Source organism: Mesoplodon densirostris, chromosome 5, assembly GCF_025265405.1.
Source record: "Mesoplodon densirostris isolate mMesDen1 chromosome 5, mMesDen1 primary haplotype, whole genome shotgun sequence".
NCBI classification, from domain to species: Eukaryota; Metazoa; Chordata; class Mammalia; order Artiodactyla; family Ziphiidae; genus Mesoplodon; species Mesoplodon densirostris.
Genome location: NC_082665.1, coordinates 138,211,917 through 138,231,315, shown reverse-complemented (window position 1 = coordinate 138,231,315; position 19,399 = coordinate 138,211,917). Strand labels below are relative to the sequence as shown.

Sequence of the window (19,399 nt, the reverse complement as noted above, 5' to 3'; positions counted from 1 at the left end):
CTGCGCTGGCACACAAGAAGACTGCACTGATTTTTTGTTGTAAATGCTGAAATGGCTAAAGACCTTTAAGATGGCACAAAGGCAAGGCCCTGGGAGAGCACAGCCCCCATCACCATCTCAACCAGGAACAAGACAGGAGTAAGTAAACTTTCAGGGCTGCTCACTGTGCCAGGCACAGAGCAAAGCACTTCGCATATATTCCTGATTTCCTTTGCATATATTCCTGATTTCGCTTCAACTAACAGCAAACATCCTTTTTCCCTTTATCGTCTGCTGGGTCTCGATGGAACATTCAATAAAATCTAGAAGTCGAGGAAGAAGTGTACGCAAATAAAGAATATGTTGAAGGAAATTCAGAAGATTTGCCATTAAGTCTACTTCTTATCCTGACTTTTCTGGAGAATTTTTGGTTAAGATTTTAGCAATTACTGTGTTCATTTCTAAAGAAAATAACCCAAAACAGATTATCAGATGCAAACTGGTATCTATAGAATGAATAAACAACAAGGTCCTACTGTATAGCACAGGGAACTATATTCAATATCCTGTGATAAACCATAATGGAAAAGAATATGAAAAAGAATACATATATATGTATAACTGAGTCACTTTGCTGTACGGCATTAATTAACACAACATTGTAATTCAACTATACTTCAATAAATTTTTTTTTAAAAAGGAAGAAAAAAAAAGAACCCAAAACAAGAAAAACACAAGCAGTTCCCAGAGAGGATCTCCTTAGTAACATAAGCTCCAGGCTTCAGTTACTGAGCTAAGGCTACGAGATCTCTCCCATGCCCCACACACCTACCCAAATCTACCACTCCGTCTTCCCTTGCCTCTTTGCTTGCTTTCTCCTGTGGTTTTTTATAACTTCCCCCTTCCCCCTATTTAGAAAGAAATATGTTTATTATGCGACATTTGGAACATACAGAAAGGCAAAAGTAGACAAGAAAAATCTCCATAATCCCACAAATGACCATCGAACACAGTTTGGTATGTAACCCTCTATCAGACAGACACACACACACTTTTTAAAATAAAATCAGGATTACGGCGGGCTTCCCTGGTGGCGCAGTGGTTGAGCGTCTGCCTGCCGATGCAGGGGACACGAGTTCGTGCCTGGGTCCGGGAGGATCCCGCGTGCCACAGAGTGGCTGGGCCCGTGAGCCACAGCCGCTGGGCCTGCGCATCTGGAGCCTGTGCTCCACAACGGGAGAGGTCACAGTACGTACCGCAAAAAAAAAAAAAAAAAAAAAAAAAAAAATCAGGATTATGACCCTTTCACAATGTACCATAATTATTGGGTTTTTATGTGTTATATCCCACTTGTCTGATATTTAGGGCCATTTCTTATCTCTAAGCATTGGTAACTAACTGTTAAATCAAGAAATAGAAATGAAAACATAATACATCTACACAAAGCACACTGAAAAGAAAAACTGTAACTTGATTTAAACATGAAACTCTCAACTAGAGAAATAACAATGGAAGTCACAAAAACGCTTCCCAAAGTCCACAGGACATTCCTAGGTGGACAGTGTGAGATAATAGTTGGAATAAAAATGTTCAAAAGTCAAATACGCTTGTGAAATATTGGCTTAAAAATAAACTAGTTTTGTAACAAGTGACTCTGGAGTCTTGAACGTGTATTGTGAAATTCCAAGGAGGGACAGAGCCTGCAACATATCCCAAGTCTATTGGTCCAGGAACCTTTTGTTCACAAAGTGTCTGAGTGGACTAGGGTTCCAAGGAACACACTTTGGAAAACATTGCTCTGCTGATACTTCAATGCACTAAAACATTCACAGTCCCCCACAGACCAGCAGAAGGGCCATCCCCTCAGAATTTCCCCTTCAATAAAAGGTTTATTACTTCAGTCCTCAGTCTTCCAAATCACCCTTTAAAAAAAAATGATCCCCTGGATTGGTGGATTCATTTACTTCCACCATCCTCTCCTGTGTTTAGATATTTCTGAGGGAGGATGGGAAAGGCAGAGATGATAAGTAAGGGCGTAATTCCTGCATGTCTTAATTTGTCAACAAACAAAAACGGACACTGAATCAACCCTTTAAGCAATGTATTTCTAATCAGTCTCTGCAATTATAAAGACAATGAGAAGTAAGCTTTTTTCCTGTAAGCTACTTTACTAACATCTAACTGACCCTCTCAACAAGTCCTCAGCAACATACCCAATCCTGACATACATTAGGTCATCCGCCCTCCATGTCACATCTGTGTGCCCTGTAAAATGATATGGATTTATTAATGGTGAAAATCTCAATGAGAAGAAAAAATAGTCATTGTAGGTATACGATCCATTTCTGGTTTGTTTCATCATTTCTCTCTCTCTCCAGCACTGAGAGCTCCAAATCTGATCACCCGGACTGCGTTGAGAAGCAAACTCTAATGCTCCATCCACCACTCCAAAGTTATCTGGTCACCAAGGATACCTAGTTACAGGGCCTAATTATGGGCATGTAACTGACATGAAGAAGCACAGTACAAGTGCAGAAGTACAGGTGCGAGAATCACGTAATTCTAATCCCATCTCTGCCGCTCGCCTGTTACGTGACCCTGGGCCATTTACTCAACCTTATTGTGCCTCATTTTCCTCAACAGTAAAAGGAGAAAATAATAGGTACCAGTTCACAGGTCACCGTGAGAGTTACAAGCACGTGTGAAAAGCACCTAGGGTTATGAATCGAGTCTCCTTACACATGTGTCAGGAGTGTGTTCCACGGGTGATTTTCGTGCTGCCTCTCGGGGAAGTACTGACTGATAGCTCCCTGCCTCCTCTGGAATAGAGCAGGTCACCAACCAACGTCAATGACCTCCCCTCTTCCTCTCACCCCACTTCTCAATCTCACTCCCCCTCCCACGCACAAAAGGGGCTCCACTAGTAGGTACAAGCCAGATTCCAAAAATCAGAAAGTAGACCCTCCTCAGAAGAGGTTAGATATCCTCTGCCCAAGATGCTGCAGCAAAAGGGCATCTGTGGTGAGCATTCCTATTTAGGTTTTTTAACAGGAAAATTGATTCTCAGTCTTTATTTGCAATTTTAAAAACCAGCTTGCAATTCCAGATCCAGGCTTCATTCAGCACCAAACTATAACTGAGAGTCAAAATTAGTTTATCCTACTAGCAAGGTCTCTGCATCTGATTTTGGCCAGGTAGACAGCATATGCATGTGGGGAGGCAAGGGGAAGCAAGAACGAACTTGTACTGAAAGTCTACTATGTACCAGACACTTCAAATATGTTATCTAATCTTTAGAAATACCGTGAAATAGGACTTCCCTGGTGGCGCAGCGGTTAAGAATCCTCCTGCCAATGCAGGGGACACAGGTTCCGTTCCTGGTCTGGGAAGATCCCACACGCAGCGGAGCAACTAAGCCCGTGTGCCACAACTACTGAGCCTTTGCTCTAGAGCCCGCAAGCCACAACTACTGAGCCCATGTGCCACAACTACTGAAGCCCACGCGCCTAGAGCCCGTGCTCCGCAATGAGAGAAGCCACCGCAATGAGAAGCCCGTGCACCGCAAACGAGGGTAGCCCCTGCTCACCGCAACTAGAGAAAGCCCGCCCGCAGACCCAACGCAGCCAAAAATAAATAAATAAATAAACAAACAAACAAACAAATAAATAATAAAAGCAATCTCTCTTTAAAAAAAAAAAAAAGAATCCGCCTGCCAATTCAGGGGACACGGGTTCGATCTCTGGTTGGGGAAGATCCCACATGCCTCAGAGCAACTAAGCCACAGCTACTGAAGCCCGTGAGCCAAGAGCCTGTGCTCCGCAACAAGAGAAGCCACCGCAATGAGAAGCCCACATACCACAACCAAGAGTAGCCTCTGCTCCACGCAACTAGAGAAAGCCCATGTGCAGCAACGAAGACCCAACGCGGCCAAAAATTAATTAATTTAAAAGATAAGTTTATCAAGTATGTACTCCAGCAAAATGAGGGCATAAACCAAAAAAGAGGAAGACAAACAAACAGCACTCCTAGCCATGGAAAGAAGTAAAGAGAAGCCCTAGGATGACAGCTCTGTTGTAGAGCTAATGAGCAACAAGAATGGAACAGAAAGATGAGGGAATCTGGGCATAAAAGCTTAAGGAAAGGAGACCTGACAGGACCCAGGGGATTGAGAGCCTGGAAAATTTTGAGATCATAATAAAGGCAAATATATAAACATATAAAAAGTATATAAGTATACTTATATATATAAGTATACTTATATATAAGTATACTAAGTATATAAACATATAAAAAGGCAATTAGAAATAATAGGAAAAAATGTTTAAGAAAGTCAAGATCCAAAGATGAAGAAACTAAAAGGTAACACAAATTCTAACAACTGATGAAGAGTGAAAAGAAAGACTCCCTATGACTTTGGGGCTGGATATATGCTCCTTTCAGTGTCCCAGGAGTCCTGACACCAGACACAATGCGCAAGTCTAAGATCCAATGTTAATACACGAGGCCATAAATTATATTAAATGTTGCCTCCAGTTTTTCAACTTCAAGAATAATTTATGAATAAAAAAGTCAATTTGGGGGCTTCCCTGGTGGCGCAGTGGTTGAGAGTCCGCCTGCCGATGCAGGGGACACGGGTTCGTGCCCCAGTCCGGGAGGATCCCACATGACACGCAGCTGCTGGGCCCGTGAGCCATGGCCGCTGAGCCTGCGCGTCCGGAGCCTGTGCTCCGCAACGGGAGAGGCCACAACAGTGAGAGGCCCGCGTACCGCAAAAAAAAAAAAAAAAAAAAAAAGTCAATTTGGGGACAAAGCACAAAACTTTTATTGGTTATGGGTTCAGAGCTTTGGAATATTAAGGTGTCACTAACAAAAAGCAAATTGTGGAACTGATAGCCACCCAAACCTCCTTGACTTACAAAATGGGGAATCAGAAATACCGTAAAGGGGCTTCCCTGGTGACTCAGTGGTTAAGAATCCACCTGTCAGTGCAGGGGACATGGGTTCGAGCCCTGGTCTGGGAAGATCCCAAACGCGGCAGAGCAACTAAGCCCATGCGCCACAACTACTGAGCCTGCACGCCTAGAGTCCGTACTCCGCAACAAGAGAAGCCACCGCAGTAAGAAGCCTGCACACTGCAACAAAGAGTAGCTCCCCACTCGCGGCAACTAGAGAAAGCCCACAAGCAGTAACAAAGACCCAATGCAGGCATAAATAAATAAATTTATTTTTTTAAATTAAAACATAAAATAAAGATTAAAAATTGAAAGGTTCCCTCTGTGAGCCTTGAGAAGGTGAAGGAAACCATTGTGTTTCAACAAAAGTCCTTTTATACTATTGGGTTTGTTACCAACTGCACAGATCACTTTGACAAAAATAATTTTCTACCACACATTTCAGAAAAGGCAAAACACTAAAATTATTACTAAAAATTGAGAGTGGCAGCAAATGTTATAGTTGGAATTATATTTAAGAGTGGGGATAATTTTTCTTATAGAATATGTTATTCAAATAAAAATTTTCTACAAGAATGGAAAGTTCTACTGAATCCAGATCACTTTCTTCTTTATAATTCTCTATTTTCTGGTCTATGTACACCAAACATGTATTCCATTTATAACCAGAAATTTTTTTTAAATTTTAATGTGATCAGTGTTCAGAGTCAGTGTGCCAGTTGCTAAGAGCCCAACACCTACACACCCCAGCCTGATTTATGAGCTGTAGAGAACAGCAGGAACAATGCAGTCTTCAGAGGCCGTGCGTTTTAACATTCTATCCTCCCCATTGTTAAATGCTACCCTCACACCACAGGGAAGGCGTGAATGCTTAGAAAAGGTGCCCTGTAACAGGTACCAGAAAGTGATTACACCATATACCTAGGAACAATCTTGCCTGAGAAAATGACAAAAAGGTTTTTTAAAGCTTCTTAGATGTCCAGGCTTTGTATCCCATAAAGCTCAATTGTTCAGCTGGGGGAGTGACATGAGGATAAAGGTGGGAGTGGGGAAAATGGAAAACTGCTCCCTAAGTAGAGGACAACAGATTAGAGGGCTAGTCCAGGGTCCACCATTAAATAACCACAAATGGCATTCCCCAAGTCATGTCAATACCCTTCCCTGGCTTCAGTTTTCTAACCTTCCCCCCTAGAAAATGACCTTGTCAAGTATAAAATACTTTGATTTCTGATTTATAAAGCCCTCAACTCCTGACAAAATCAAGAATAGGATTCTACTGCTAGCCCCATTTCACAGATGATGCGGCAAAATCATGGGCAGATTTTATGAAAATTAATTCAGGGTTAGTTGCCACCATTTTCCAAGATTCTACTTAAATCCACCAAAATACATTGCTTTTTGAGGCTGTGTAACAAAGTGTGGCATATAACATTTATCTTATTCCAACTTTAAACAAAGCTCCAAAAGAAATTCAGAGAACTCCTGGCAGATTGCTTATCACAAAAAACAAAAGTCACAGTGACTTAATTTCTTAAATTCCCTTAGCTACTTGGCCAAAAAATTTCCAGGGATAGCATCAGATCAAGCCTACAGGCCGACTGCTTACACGTTTTTCCAGTTGTTGTCTTTACTGACTATCCAACGCGAAATGAAGATGCACCCAGCTTTGGACTGAGGAGTGACTTTTAGTTGGGAGGATGAGGCAAATGGAGCAGATCAACTTTCTCTAAACCCAAGGCTTACTTCCTTTTTTAACCTAGTTTCACAAACATATTTTAGAGCTACTCCAATCATTCAAAGCCTGTATAAAAGGGATATACCAATCATATATATATTTGAATATATATATGTTCATATACCAATATATGAATATATATATTCATATACCAATCATATATATATTTGTGTGTGTATATTTATAAACACAGTTCAAAAATCATTAGGGACCAAAAATAGCCTCCAAAATTATTAGAAACTATTGGGTCTTTTTCTACTTGTAGGTACTAAGTCCATTTCTATAAAAGTCACAGTAAGATATTCAAAACTGCATTTACTTAAGTAAAGCAATATAAGATGCTACTTTGGATCTTTATATAGTATACAAACTAATGCCATCCTTTGGAACAATATCATCACACTTAGAAAAATGTCACGCTATTACATCACATACTTGAATTCCACCAACCATTTAGAAATCAAAGCACTGGACTTCCACACTGGACTTCCCTGGTGGCACAGTGGTTAAGAATCCTCCTGCCAATGCAGGGGACACAGGTTCCGTCCCTGGTCTGGGAAGACCCCACATGCCGCGGAGCAACTAAGCCCGTGAGCCACAACTACTGAGCCTATGTGCTACAACTACTGAAGCCCGCGCACCTAGAGCCCGTGCTCCGCAAGAAAGACAAGCCACTGCAACGAGAAGCCCGCGCACCACAACGAAGAGTAGCCCCAGCTCGCCGCAACTAGAGAAAAGCCTGTGCGCAGCAACGAAGACCCAACACAGCCAAAAATAAATAAATTAATTAATTAAGAAAAAGAAATCAAAGCACTGAGTGCATGTCCACACTGTCACTCAAAAACCAGGAGAAGACCAGTTGTGGACTAAAATGACCATCAAGTCTGTTTTAGGACAAGGGCTTCTCAGCAATGCATCAACCCCAGCAAGAAAATAAAGCACTCCTCCTTGCACAAGACACCAACAGCTTTGGGATGGGAAAGGAATAATTGGCCACCAGTATGAGTCAAAGGGTTGGCTATTATAAGCCTCATCCATCGTTGTGGATTTGTTATTAGGGTCCTCTCACAGCAATCAAAGTGTCAAATATGAGTGCCAAAGAAAGGCTTGATTCTCTTTTTAAAATAGCACATAACACCTTAACATCTAAACTAAAGCTACTCAATCAAAGAAGTATGGGCTTTAACATAAATTCCAAGGCAAGTTCTTAGCGGAGGAGTTTCCCTCCATGGCAGTGAACAGCCAGCCAGTGCAGGCGATCCTGGACCAAGTGGTCCAGCTGGCACGCCTTCAATCCAGGCCATTGATAGCCTGACCCCCCATGACCTCACTAATTACATTTCAAGTTCCAGCTTGGCTTCTCCTCCAGCATATAATTATTTTAGGGTACCACAATTGAAACAATCTTTTTTATGCCTATGAATATATTTTCCTATACAGTCTAATTCCACTCAAATGTAAACTTCATTACATCAAAAAGCTGGAACAAAGGGAAGGGAAGAATGACAAAGCAGGCTCCTGATTCGATGGTATTTTAGGTTACCAAGGGCGACATAATCAAACTCCGACCCAATTTCCACACAATTGATTTGTCCAGCCTACAACTACTTCACCAGGCAGTTACTAATTACATCACAGGTGCTGTGTGGTCATCACGTCACCAGTAAGGCCTACCAGGCAGTGTTCACTTTTCCAGACTGCTTTTCCCAAGAATGGAGAGACTGGAGACCACCTACACTACCAAGAGTCCCTCTCCTCCCCAAGCCTCAGATCTGCTCTAGCATTTATTTTGGTGTCATATCCCAGTGGACCAGGCTCTGATTATCTGACTTAGAGTGGGCAGGGAAGGGAGTAAGAGTTTGGGTCCAGGAGCCTGTATCAGTACTCCAGCTGCAGGGCATAGTCACCTATGTGTTTCATGAGAATTCTCCCCAAAGTTTTTTTTTCTTGTACCTCTAAGAGTTTCCATGTCCCAAATCTCTTGTGACTTCCAGAACCCTGGAAGAACTTCACCAGACTCAGTTTCTGATCCCTTACAATTCCAACACCCAGAGACTCACTCCCTACTTCCTGCCTCCCAGATGTCTGGGAAACAACCGTGGAAGGTGACAGGCACATCATCTCTCTCTCTCTCTCTCACACACACGCACACACGCACACACTCAATAACAAGCGTGCATACCCTGGGTATCGTGACTCTGTGTCCCCCCCTAGCTCCAGGCTGACTTACTTGAGGAAGTACCTCTGGCCAGTGGCCGTGAAGGTCATCTCCCAGCCTGGGGGCAGCGGCAGCTCGTCGGTCACGTCGTAGGACTGCTGTCGGAGGTGCGCGTGCTGCTGCGCCGGGCTGCCCGCAGCGCCCGCGCCGGTGCCCAGCTGCAGAGACGCGGGCGACGAGTGCGAGCGGACGTGCTGGGCGCCGCCGGCCAGCCGGGGCCCCGGGTGACCGCCGGACGAGTCGGTGCTCGACTGGCGCGAGTGCGAGCCGGAGTCAGGCTCCTTGAAGAACGACTCGGGCAGGATCTTCTTCCGCCACGAGCTGGGCTTGGGGTTCATCACCGAGTTGAAGAGGGCTTCGAGGTCCGTGTCTAGGTCTTGAGTGACGTGGATCACTTGCTGCCCGGGTGGCGGGAGCGGAGGGGGCGCCGAGGCCGGATTCATCTTCTGCAAGGAGAAAGGAGGTCAGATTAGCCTTTTATAGAGGGTCGGAGAGGGGGATACGGGGGGGAGAATAGAGAGAAAAAGCAAAAGAGACAGATAGGTGTCTGCCTCGGATCCCAGACACCCAGCAGTTAAGACCAGCCGGATGGGGGGAGGGGTCCCTCCTGGCCTCGAGAATTATGCAACTTTCTTGAAGCCAAGAAGTTACCAGGAAAGGGGGATGGGGTGGCTGCTGGGAGTTAACTGCACTGGAGACTCTGCTGAACTGCTGGTGGCAAAGTACAGGTCGAAACTTTCCAGGGCAGTCAGACCCCCAAAGTCTCAACCGGAGCCAACTCCAAGACATCTCAACTCCGGAAGCCCGAGGAGCCGGGCGCCCTGGAGTGGTGCCGGGTGAGCGGGCGCGCGCCAGCGGGCACTACCTGGGCGCGCAGCGAAGCCGAGTCTGGGCGTGCGGCGGCCGCCGTCCCGCCCGAACTCGCCGTCGGGCCTGGGTCGCTAGGGTGCGTCCCGAGCTTGCAGGCCTGGAGCCGGGGGCCCGGCTGGCAAATCCTGACCCGACTCGGTGCCTGGCAGCCGAGGGCCTTCTGCTCTTACATCCCCCGAACTGGCCTCAGGCGCTCGCGCTCCGCGAGGAGGCGGAGGAGAAGCAGACAGCGCGGCCGCCGCGGCTCCCGGACTGTCCCATAAACAAAGTTTGGAGCAAACTCCCACTCCCAGGAAAGAGGCGGGGCCGAAAGTTGAGCTGTTGAATTATGCATGACCTCCAAGTCCCCAGCCTGCCTGCCCCCGCTCGTCTCTCCCCTTTCTCTTCCTCCTCCTCCCACCCCCGGCTCCAGAAACCCCTGGGCGTGCTGGGTACTTTGCAGGGTAAGAGGAGACGGGTGCCCTCCACCCACTCCTCCTGGTCGCGCGGACCTCTCCCGCGGAGCCCTGGATCTGCATTCCTTTGAGTTTACCACGGACTTGGGGCGGGATCAAAGGGAAAGTGGCCCGACCCTGTTTAATCAAGGACTTGTGGACCGAAACCAAGGCTGGGGGCGGCGGAGGGCACGCGGGTGAGGGGCCCAGACCGAGTAAGGGCCGGTCCTGGGCGCCGCGCCCTCCCTTAGTGCCGGGTGCCGAGGCCGGGAGCGCCGGAGCGCTGCACTGATCCGTGATTCTGCCTGAGGGCGGGCCCGGGTGAGCCCCGGCGCGGGGAGACACCAGCGAGGCCAGCCTTTCCACGGGAGGCTACTTAGCGCTTGTGACCATATTTGGTCTGGCAAGGAGGCATCTCGGCTGTTTGGCTTTCAATTGTCTGCTCGTGCGCAGACGGTGCCCAGAAAGTGCCTCTGTCGCTAGGGATGCGGCTTCGCCAACTGGTTCATTGTAAACAACCTTCAAACCATTTATTAATCCTTGTTTTCCTCTCCAGGGTGACTCAGGTCACTAGAGGTTGAGAAGAAACCTGGTCAAAGCTTGGGTGCTGGAAAGGGACAGCGATCGTGCCCTCCTCTCCCGCGACATCCGCGCGGGTAGTGGGAGGATTGGAATGTCCCTGACGCCCTCCAGAGAGCCTGGAGCCGGGATGGAACCGGAACAGGTGGCTGGGAGCAAAGAGGGTGCGCCAGTGACCCGGAAAAAACCACCCACCCGCCCACCGACTGGATCTAGGCGAGGGGTGGAGACCCCCTGCTAGATCTAGACTGGCAAGACAGCTGCGGGAAGTAGGAGGCGGCCTGGTCCTCCGGAGCAGCTCAATTCCTTCTTTCCCTTGTCCCTTCTCCACTGGGGGGAAGGGGAGAGTGGCTGCGAGGTAAGTCAGGCTTCAGAAAGTCCCTACCCGACCCCATTTGATTCAAACATAAGTTTATGAAATAAGTCATATGAGGCGATATGTGTAAAGCACTTCGAAGACATACCTGCCTACATACCTCTTTGTTAAATAAAATAGAATTGTATCAAGTGCAAGTATTGTGCCTTCACAGTTTTATAAGGGCGGAACAAAGTCAAAATTAAAATCTGGAGTTGCTTTGAAGGAGGAAAGTTTATGGGAAAGACAAGGCCACCCCATAGTTTTGCTTTGGAAAAGGTAAGAGTATTTGGGGCACATTCGCTGAATGGCTTCTCCCTGTCAGTGCCCAAAATAGAGCAGAGGCCACCTAAGTGAGCCCGCCCCCCATTATCTGTGTTTGAGGGTGTGCTCTGATTCCAAACGCCCCACAGATGGGAAAATCAAGACTTCCTGAGAGAGAAACAGTCATGTGGGTCACTGTCAAAGGTGAGCAGAGCATGGCTCCTTCAGGAGACTCTGGAACTATTTCCCATCAGCAACTCCTCTGCCCATAGGACCAGCAGAGGGAAGGGGAAGCTGCTACAGGTCACTCCATGGGAAATAGCATCTTTACAAGCTATCGTCAGAAGCCACCACAGTTGCAACAATGGGGAAATTAGCTCTGGAACTAGAGGAAGTGACTGGAACCGAAAGGTTACTAATTCAGAAGCCACTTGATGAACAGATGCAACCTTGAGGCCAGCCCAACTCCAGGAAGGTCCTCACCCAGGAAGGAAGGTCTTGCTTTGTGAAGAGTTCCTGGCTGCTGCACAGAGGAAGATGCTGAGGGAGCCATGAGATTAATCAGTTAGGGAGAATCAGGATTGAGGTTGGGTGGGCAAGGATGCCCTCATCCCTTGCCAGACTTCAAGACATAGATAGTGGAGGGCAAAGTAGATGCCTGAAATGGAAATTGCTCTGATCACGTGATAGCTCAAAGGGAAAACTCCCAGTTCCCAGTCTATATGATAGTGGATGGCCAAAGAGATTTGCTTCAGTGCTTCAAACAATAGTTTCAGATTAAATAACATTTACAGGTGCCTTGTGTATATCAGGTACTGCCCATAAGAGGCAGTATGGTGTAACCGGTAAGTGTATAATGAATCTCTGGAGGAAAATACGCGAGGCAAGACACTGAAACTCTCTATTCCTGAGTTTTCTCCTTTGTAAATTAGAAACAATAACCGTACCCACCTCACAGGATTTTAGATTAAAACAAATTACAGCCGGCCCTTTGTATCCTTGGGTTCCACATCCACTGTGGATTAAAAAAAAAAAAATTCCAGAAAGTTCCAAAAAGCAAAACTTGAATTTGTGGCACACTGACAACTATTTACATAGCATTTAATTGTATTAGTTATTATAAGAAATGTAGAGCTGATTTAAAGTATATGGGAGGATGTGTGTAGGTTATATTTAAATACTACGCCATTTTATTTATTTATTTATTTATTTTTGTGGTACGTGGGCCTCTCACTGTTGTGGCCTCTCCCGTTGCGGAGCACAGGCTCCGGATGCACAGGCTCAGCGACCATGGCTCACGGGCCCAGCCGCTCCGCGGCATGTGGGGTCTTCCTGGACCGGGGCATGAACCCGTGTACCCTGCATCGGCAGGCGGACTCTCACCCACTGCGCCACCAGGGAAGCCCACTCTGGCATTTTATATAAGGGACTTGAATATCCTCAGATTTTGGTTGGTGCGGGGCGGGGTGTCCTAGAACCAACCCCCTGCTGATACTGAGGAGCGACTGTATACACATTTTATCTGTTCCCACTGATTTAGAACGCGAGCTTTGAAATGCCTAGCTCTACTCTGTACATTGGGCAAGTAATTTAACCTCTCTTAAATCACGGATTATTCATTTACAAATTGGAGATAAAGGTGTGGTAGTCTGTGACACGGCAGGCCTTCAATGGACCACCCTTCTTTTGGTCACACCCTTATGGAGTCCCTCCCACTTAAATCTGGACTGGGCCAGTGACTTGCCTTCACCTGGAAAATGCAGCCCTGCATCTGTGCTTGTTCCCTCTTTTAACCCCAAGGGAAGTGTGGAAGTTTCTGCTTCTGTACTTTTGGGAGGTCTGAGCCACTAGGGAAGAAGTGCAACTACTTTGCTGGGGAAACCACGTGCAGAGGAAGAGGCCCTAAAATAGGTGGAGACAGGGAGAACTCCAGCCATCCAGCACCAGAGCTGAGCCCAGCCCCCAGCCGGCCCAACAGCTGACTGCAAGGGCATAAGTGACCAGCATCAAGACCAGTAGAACCAGAGCCCAGCCCAGCCCAGCCCAGATTGTAGAACAAATAAAATGAATATTGTTTTAAGCTACTAAATTTCGGAATTTTTTTAATGCAGAATGGGCATTCTAAAGATTAAATAAGAAATTACAGATAAAGTTCTTAACACAAATTCTGTTACATGCTAAAGTATTTAATAAATAATGGCTGTGATTTGGGCTGAGACCCATAAAATAGATAATAGACAAATATTTTACAGGTAAGGAGACTGGTCCAGTGAGTTTTAAAGTACAGGAATATCTCACTTTGTAGCACTACACAGATACTGCGGGGGTTTTTTTTTTACAAATTGAAGGTTTGTAGCAACCCTGCATCATGCAACACTACCAGCTCCATTTTCGCAACAGCATTTGCTCAGATCATGTCTCCATCATAGTTTGGTAATTCTCACAATATTTCAGACCTTTTTCTTATCATATTTGCTAATGGTGACCTGTGACTAGGGACCTTTGATGTTGCTATTGCAAAAAGTTTACGACTCACTGAAGGCTCAGGTGACGGTTAGCATTTTTTAGCAATAAAGTATTTTTTAATTAAGGTATATACATTGTCTTTTTTTAAAACATAATGTGACTGCACATTTAACAAACTACAGTACAGTGTAAACGTAACTTTTACATGCACAGGGAAACCAAAAAAATTCGAGCGACTCACTTTATTGCAATATTCGCTTTATTGCAGTGGTCTGGATCTAAACTGGCAATATCTCCGAGGTATGCCTGTATTTTGTCCAAATAAGTGAAATGAATTCTTGGGGGGGTGGAAATGCTGGGACTTAGCCCAGGGTTTGTCATCCTAGATCGGAGTGCTTTTTTCTACTCTCCCTTCCTTTGAGCCAGGAGTTGCTCTTTGGTTTTGTCATTTTTAATCAGTGAGATACCTACTGCCTACCTATCTCCTAGAGAAGAAATTCCACACTTTTCATAAGATAATCAATTGAGAGTACACCCTGCCGATATGTAAATCTTTCTACTTGCAAAAACTTTGCACCGGAAGCTGATCTCCAGCCTCCAAGACCTCCCCTCAACACTCTTCCTACTGAAAGCTTCCCTGAGTCATCCATCTCTCCTCCCCCTCTGTCCATATCCAATCAACGGCAAGGACTGTCAATTCTTCCTTCTGATGTCCCTCAAGCCCATCCTTCCTTTCCCACTCCCACAACAGGACCTTATCTTCAAAGCCTTGCAGTGACCTCCTAATTGGTTTCTCTCCCTCCAGTCCCTCATTTCTGGCCTCCCATTTTCATGTCATTCCCTGGCTCACAAGCTCTGAATAACTACCCACAAGAATAAAAGTCAGAGCTATCAATCCAGCACCCAAGGACTCCCAACACACTGCCATCTTCACAGCTTTCTGACCTTAATGTTTGCACAGATGCGTCCCCCATCTGCTCCAGCTAGGCTCTGACCCGAGCACATTTGGCCTGGCCCTTCACTACACCTATCTCTCTGTTTGAACCCTGCTCAACACTGCCCTCCATACTCCATTGTCAAACCTTCATCCATCCCTCCTTTCCCTTCAATTCAGGTTGTTCTTGTCTTTTTCACTCCCTTGACACATAATCACACGTAACACTGCTTTATATTCTATGTTAACTTTTACCTCAGTATCTCTTGCCTCGCCAACTGGATTGTAAATAGCTGCAGGGCTAGACACATCCTGCATTTCCTTATGGAATTGCTTCTCTGAAGGCTATAATTCCTTGAGGGAATGATGATCTTCACATGATTTTGCCTGTTCCTCTTCCAGCACCCACTGGTGTACTCTTAACAGTTTGTAAGGTACCCTCTCACCATTCACGTAATTTTGGCACTGCATAGGGACTCAGCTCCTGGAAAGGATTGCACGCTCTTGGAGGACAAGTCTAAGAGGACTTCAGTTTCTTTTTTCTCTTCCCCACGCCTAACAAGGTGTTCTCCACACAGGAGTGTCTAGTACACTAGCCTAGCCCAGTGGCTGTTGCCTGCCATTTTTCCTGAGGAAAGCCACAGGCTGCTTTTCTCAGCTCTGAATCACTGACTTGGCCTGAGTGGATGACTCCAGCTCAGGTGAATGGTCAGAAACTTGGTGGGGTGAGTGAGTTGTTAAAGGGCTCTAGCCCAGGAGCCCTTGGGGCAGAACCTGCCTGGACTTGCTGAACCAGTATGGAGAAAATTCCCAGAGCAGAATCACCATTAGCAACTGAAGAGGAACAAAACAGACAAGGACTTTGAATAGATAAGGGTTTGAATAATAAAGAGTCCAGAAAACTGTTGAAGAAGATTATTTCAACAGGAGGCTAAGAGTTGACCAGTTCCTTGACATGGTACTTGTGTATTCATAATTTACCACATCTCAAGTGTCTACCACAGTGTCCAGCATATGGCAAGTTTACAAATACTTACAATGATTGGCGCTACCAACGAGTTTTGCATTTACTCTCCCCACATGCGGGTCTCACTGTCAGGCTTCACTTTGGTGTTCCTAAAAAATGCATCACTGGTATGATCATAAGGAAGATAATTTTGATAAAGGTGATGATGACGGTGATGATGGATAGGACTGTGGTCTGCCTAATGTTATCTGTTACTTCAGCAATGCAGTTGGACAAGAGGAAGAAGGAATTTCTGAGATTTAGTCTTTACTTGGGTACTGTGCACCAGTTGTTTATCCTTTAGTATTTTTACTATACGTATGTATTTTTTGGGGGACTGGAGAAAATAATTTTAAATGGAAAAATTAGTTAATTAATATATTTTTAGAAAAGAAAAATACACTTTTGGAAATGCTTAACACGGGAATTCCCTGGAAGTCCAGTGGTTAGGGCTCCACGCTTTCACTGCCAACATGTGGGTTCAGTCTCTGGTTGGGGAACTAAGATGCTGCAAGCCGTGTAGCACGCCCTCCCCACAAAAAAAAAAGGGAAAGAAAAAGAAAATGCTTAACAGCATAAAGCGTGGTTTGGAGGTTAACTAGCAGCTGTATTGGAAAGTTGCCAGTTGCAGCATAATCTATAGTAGGGGAAAATTAGAAGTTTCTTAAACACTTAACATGAGATTGGTTAAGTATATGTGACGGCTCAATATATCCAGTGAATTTTTGGTAGCTATCTGAAGTTGTACTTATGAAGACAGTATATCAATGTGAAAAATTTTTTTTAATAATTTTTGATGAAAAGAATCCAGAAGCAAGTATTAATGAATACCATAATTACAACTTTGTTCAAAAACATTGAGGCGGGTGGGAAATGAATAAAAAATAAGATGCTAAAGTAATACCAAAAGGGCTTCCCTGGTGGCGTAGTGGTTGAGAATCCGCCTGCCAATGCAGGGGACGCGGGTTCGTGCCCCGCTCCGGGAAGATCCCACATGTGGAGTGGCTGGGCCCGTGAGCCATGGCCGCTGAGCCTGCGCATCCGGAGCCTGTGCTCCGCAACGGGAGAGGCCACAACAGTGAGAGGCCCGCGTACCGCAAAAAAATAAAATAAAATAAAGTAATACCAAAAAATAAAATGTCTATGTAAAAATAAAATACATAGATGAATGTCTCTCTTTATGTACTTAGATCTGTGTAGATCTATAAATGTGTCACATGATAGAGGAATTGAATCATCACCCTCAGAAGCCCAAACCATATTATTAATATTATTTTGGGTGTGATGAAAGAACTAATTAGCAGTGTTTGGGGGGAAATTTCAAGGTGCTAGGTATTATTCTTATATCCGATATATATATGTGTGTGTGTGTGTGTGTGTGTGTGTTATATATATATGTATATAAATTTGGGAAAAAAATTTTTTTAATTTGTTTTAAAGAAAAAATATTGGGCTGCCCACTATGTGCAGAACCAGAAGTGGTCTTTCAAGCCAAGCTTGGAAGAGTTTACCACCTGATAGGACATTCATTGGTTGACGATGTCATTCAACTCCTCCCTCTACCCAAATAAGTCCCAGATCTGGTTACACCAGCTGTTCAAGCCACCTCTCTTCCCCTGTCTTATTTGTCATGTTGACAGGAGCCAAGCATATACAAGCTCTACTATTATCTCTCTGTCTCAGAACTGTCCAGACTCAAGTGAGGTCACTTTTCGTGCCTGGTAAAGAAAAGTCAACCGTGGTTTGGAGCCAAGGAGACGAGGAGAGGACCAGCCAAACCAAGACAGGGTGGAGGGAGGGCCCAGGAGGCAAATGCTGCTCCACAAAGAGCTAACCCTACAGGCAAGAGTTCAACTCACATATGCTTAAAAACAACAAAAGTTCCCTTTAAAAAAATATATTTGAGGGCTTCCCTGGTGGCGCAGGGTTTAAGAATCCGCCTGCCAATGCAGGGGACACGGGTTTGAGCCCTGGTCCGGGAAGATCCCACATGCCGCGGAGCAACTAAGCCCGTGAGCCACAACTACTGAGCCCGTGAGCCACAATTACTGAAGCCTGTGTGTGTCTAGAGCCCGTGCTCCGCAACGAGAAGCCACCGCCATGAGAAGCCCGCGCACCACAACGAAGAGTAGCCCCCCTCGTCGCAAGCCCGCACGTAGCAACAAAGACCCAACTCAGCAAATAAAAATAAATAAATAAATAAAAAGATTGGCTTACAAATATATATATATATATATATATATATATACATATGTTTGCATATAATCTTGGATCAGAGGGTGAATTTATTCTCATGTAGTGTCGGCCATACAGTAACTCCTAATTTGACCATATGACTGTAGACATTTCCCCCTAGTCAAAATAATTAAAAGTTATTAGTATTTCAATTGTCACAATAAGAGTGAATAATATTTATATAATACTTTACAGACTACAAAACAATTTCACATGTACAGTCACACATGAATCTCACAGTAACTCTGTAAGAACTGGCAGGCAAGCCTTACTGGAACTCCTATTTTACAGATAAGAAAACAAAAGTTCAGATAAATTTGTGTCTTGCCGAAGGTCATTGAGTTGTAACAAAAGAGCCAGAACTCAGCTCTTTCCGGCTGGAACCATGGAGGGTGCAGAAGAGAAGAAAAAGAAGGTTCCTGCTGTGCCAGAAACCCTTAAGAAAAAGCGAAAGAATTTCGCAGAGCTTAAGATCGAGCGCCTGAGAAAGAAATTTGCCCAAAATATGCTTCGAAAGGCAAGGAGGAAGCTTATCTATGAAAAAGCTAAGCACTATCACAAGGGATACAGGCAGTTGTACAAAACTGAAATTCGAATGGCTAGGATGGCAGGAAAAGCCGGCAACTTCTACGTACCCACGGAACCCCAACTGGCGTTCGTCATCAGGATCAGAGGTATCAGTGGTGTGAGCCCAAAGTTTCGAAAGGTGTTGCAGCTTCTCCGTCTCCATCAGATTTTCAATGGCACCTTTGTGAAGCTCAACAAGGCTTCAATTAACATGCTGAGAATTGTGGAACCGTACATTGCCTGGAGGTACCCAGACCTGAAGTCAGTAAATGAATTGATCTACAAACATGGTTACGGCAAAATCAACAAGAAGCGAATTGCCCTGACAGATAACGTGTTTATTGCTCCATCTCTTGGCAAATACAGTATTATCTGCATGGAGGATCTGATTCAGGAGATCTATACTGTTGGAAAACGTTTGCATTCAAAGAAGCAAACAACTTCCTGTGGCCCTTCAAATTGTCTTCACGAGGTGGAATGAAGAAAATGACCACCCATTTTGTTGAAGGTGGAGATGCTGGCAACAGGGAAGACCAGATCAACAGGCTTATTAGAAGGATGAACTAAGATATCTACCATGATTACTTCTGTAATCTGGGCAGTTAATAAACAGTGACTGCTTTCAAAATGAAAAAAAAAAAAAAAAAAAAAAAAAAAAAAAAAGAGCCAGAACTCAAACTGTCTAGTGCCTCCAGGCTTTCAAATTCTATTTCTCTTATAACTTCTTAACTGAATCAGAGTCTTAATTGCTTCTTCCTTTGTGAGCATTACAGAATTCTGTCTGTTCCTCAAAAAAATTTAAAAA

General features: G+C 45.0%; 1 protein-coding gene and 1 pseudogene across 1 annotated transcript in view; one reads left to right on the top strand and one right to left on the bottom strand.

The window, feature by feature from the left end:
* The window catches only part of WWTR1 (WW domain containing transcription regulator 1), a 133,892-nt gene extending 123,863 nt beyond the window's left edge, over window positions 1-10,029 (bottom strand). The window contains exons 1-2 of the mRNA XM_060099548.1: window positions 9,750-10,029; window positions 8,897-9,330 (exon numbers count right to left, since the gene is read on the bottom strand). Of these exons, the coding sequence (XP_059955531.1) occupies window positions 8,897-9,327 (431 nt within the window). The 5' untranslated portion in view covers window positions 9,328-9,330; window positions 9,750-10,029. The remainder of the gene's footprint in view (window positions 1-8,896; window positions 9,331-9,749) is intronic.
* An 8,383-nt stretch (window positions 10,030-18,412) lies between these two features.
* LOC132491326 (large ribosomal subunit protein uL30-like) lies at window positions 18,413-19,161 on the top strand (annotated as a pseudogene).
* Window positions 19,162-19,399: the final 238 nt, after the last annotated feature.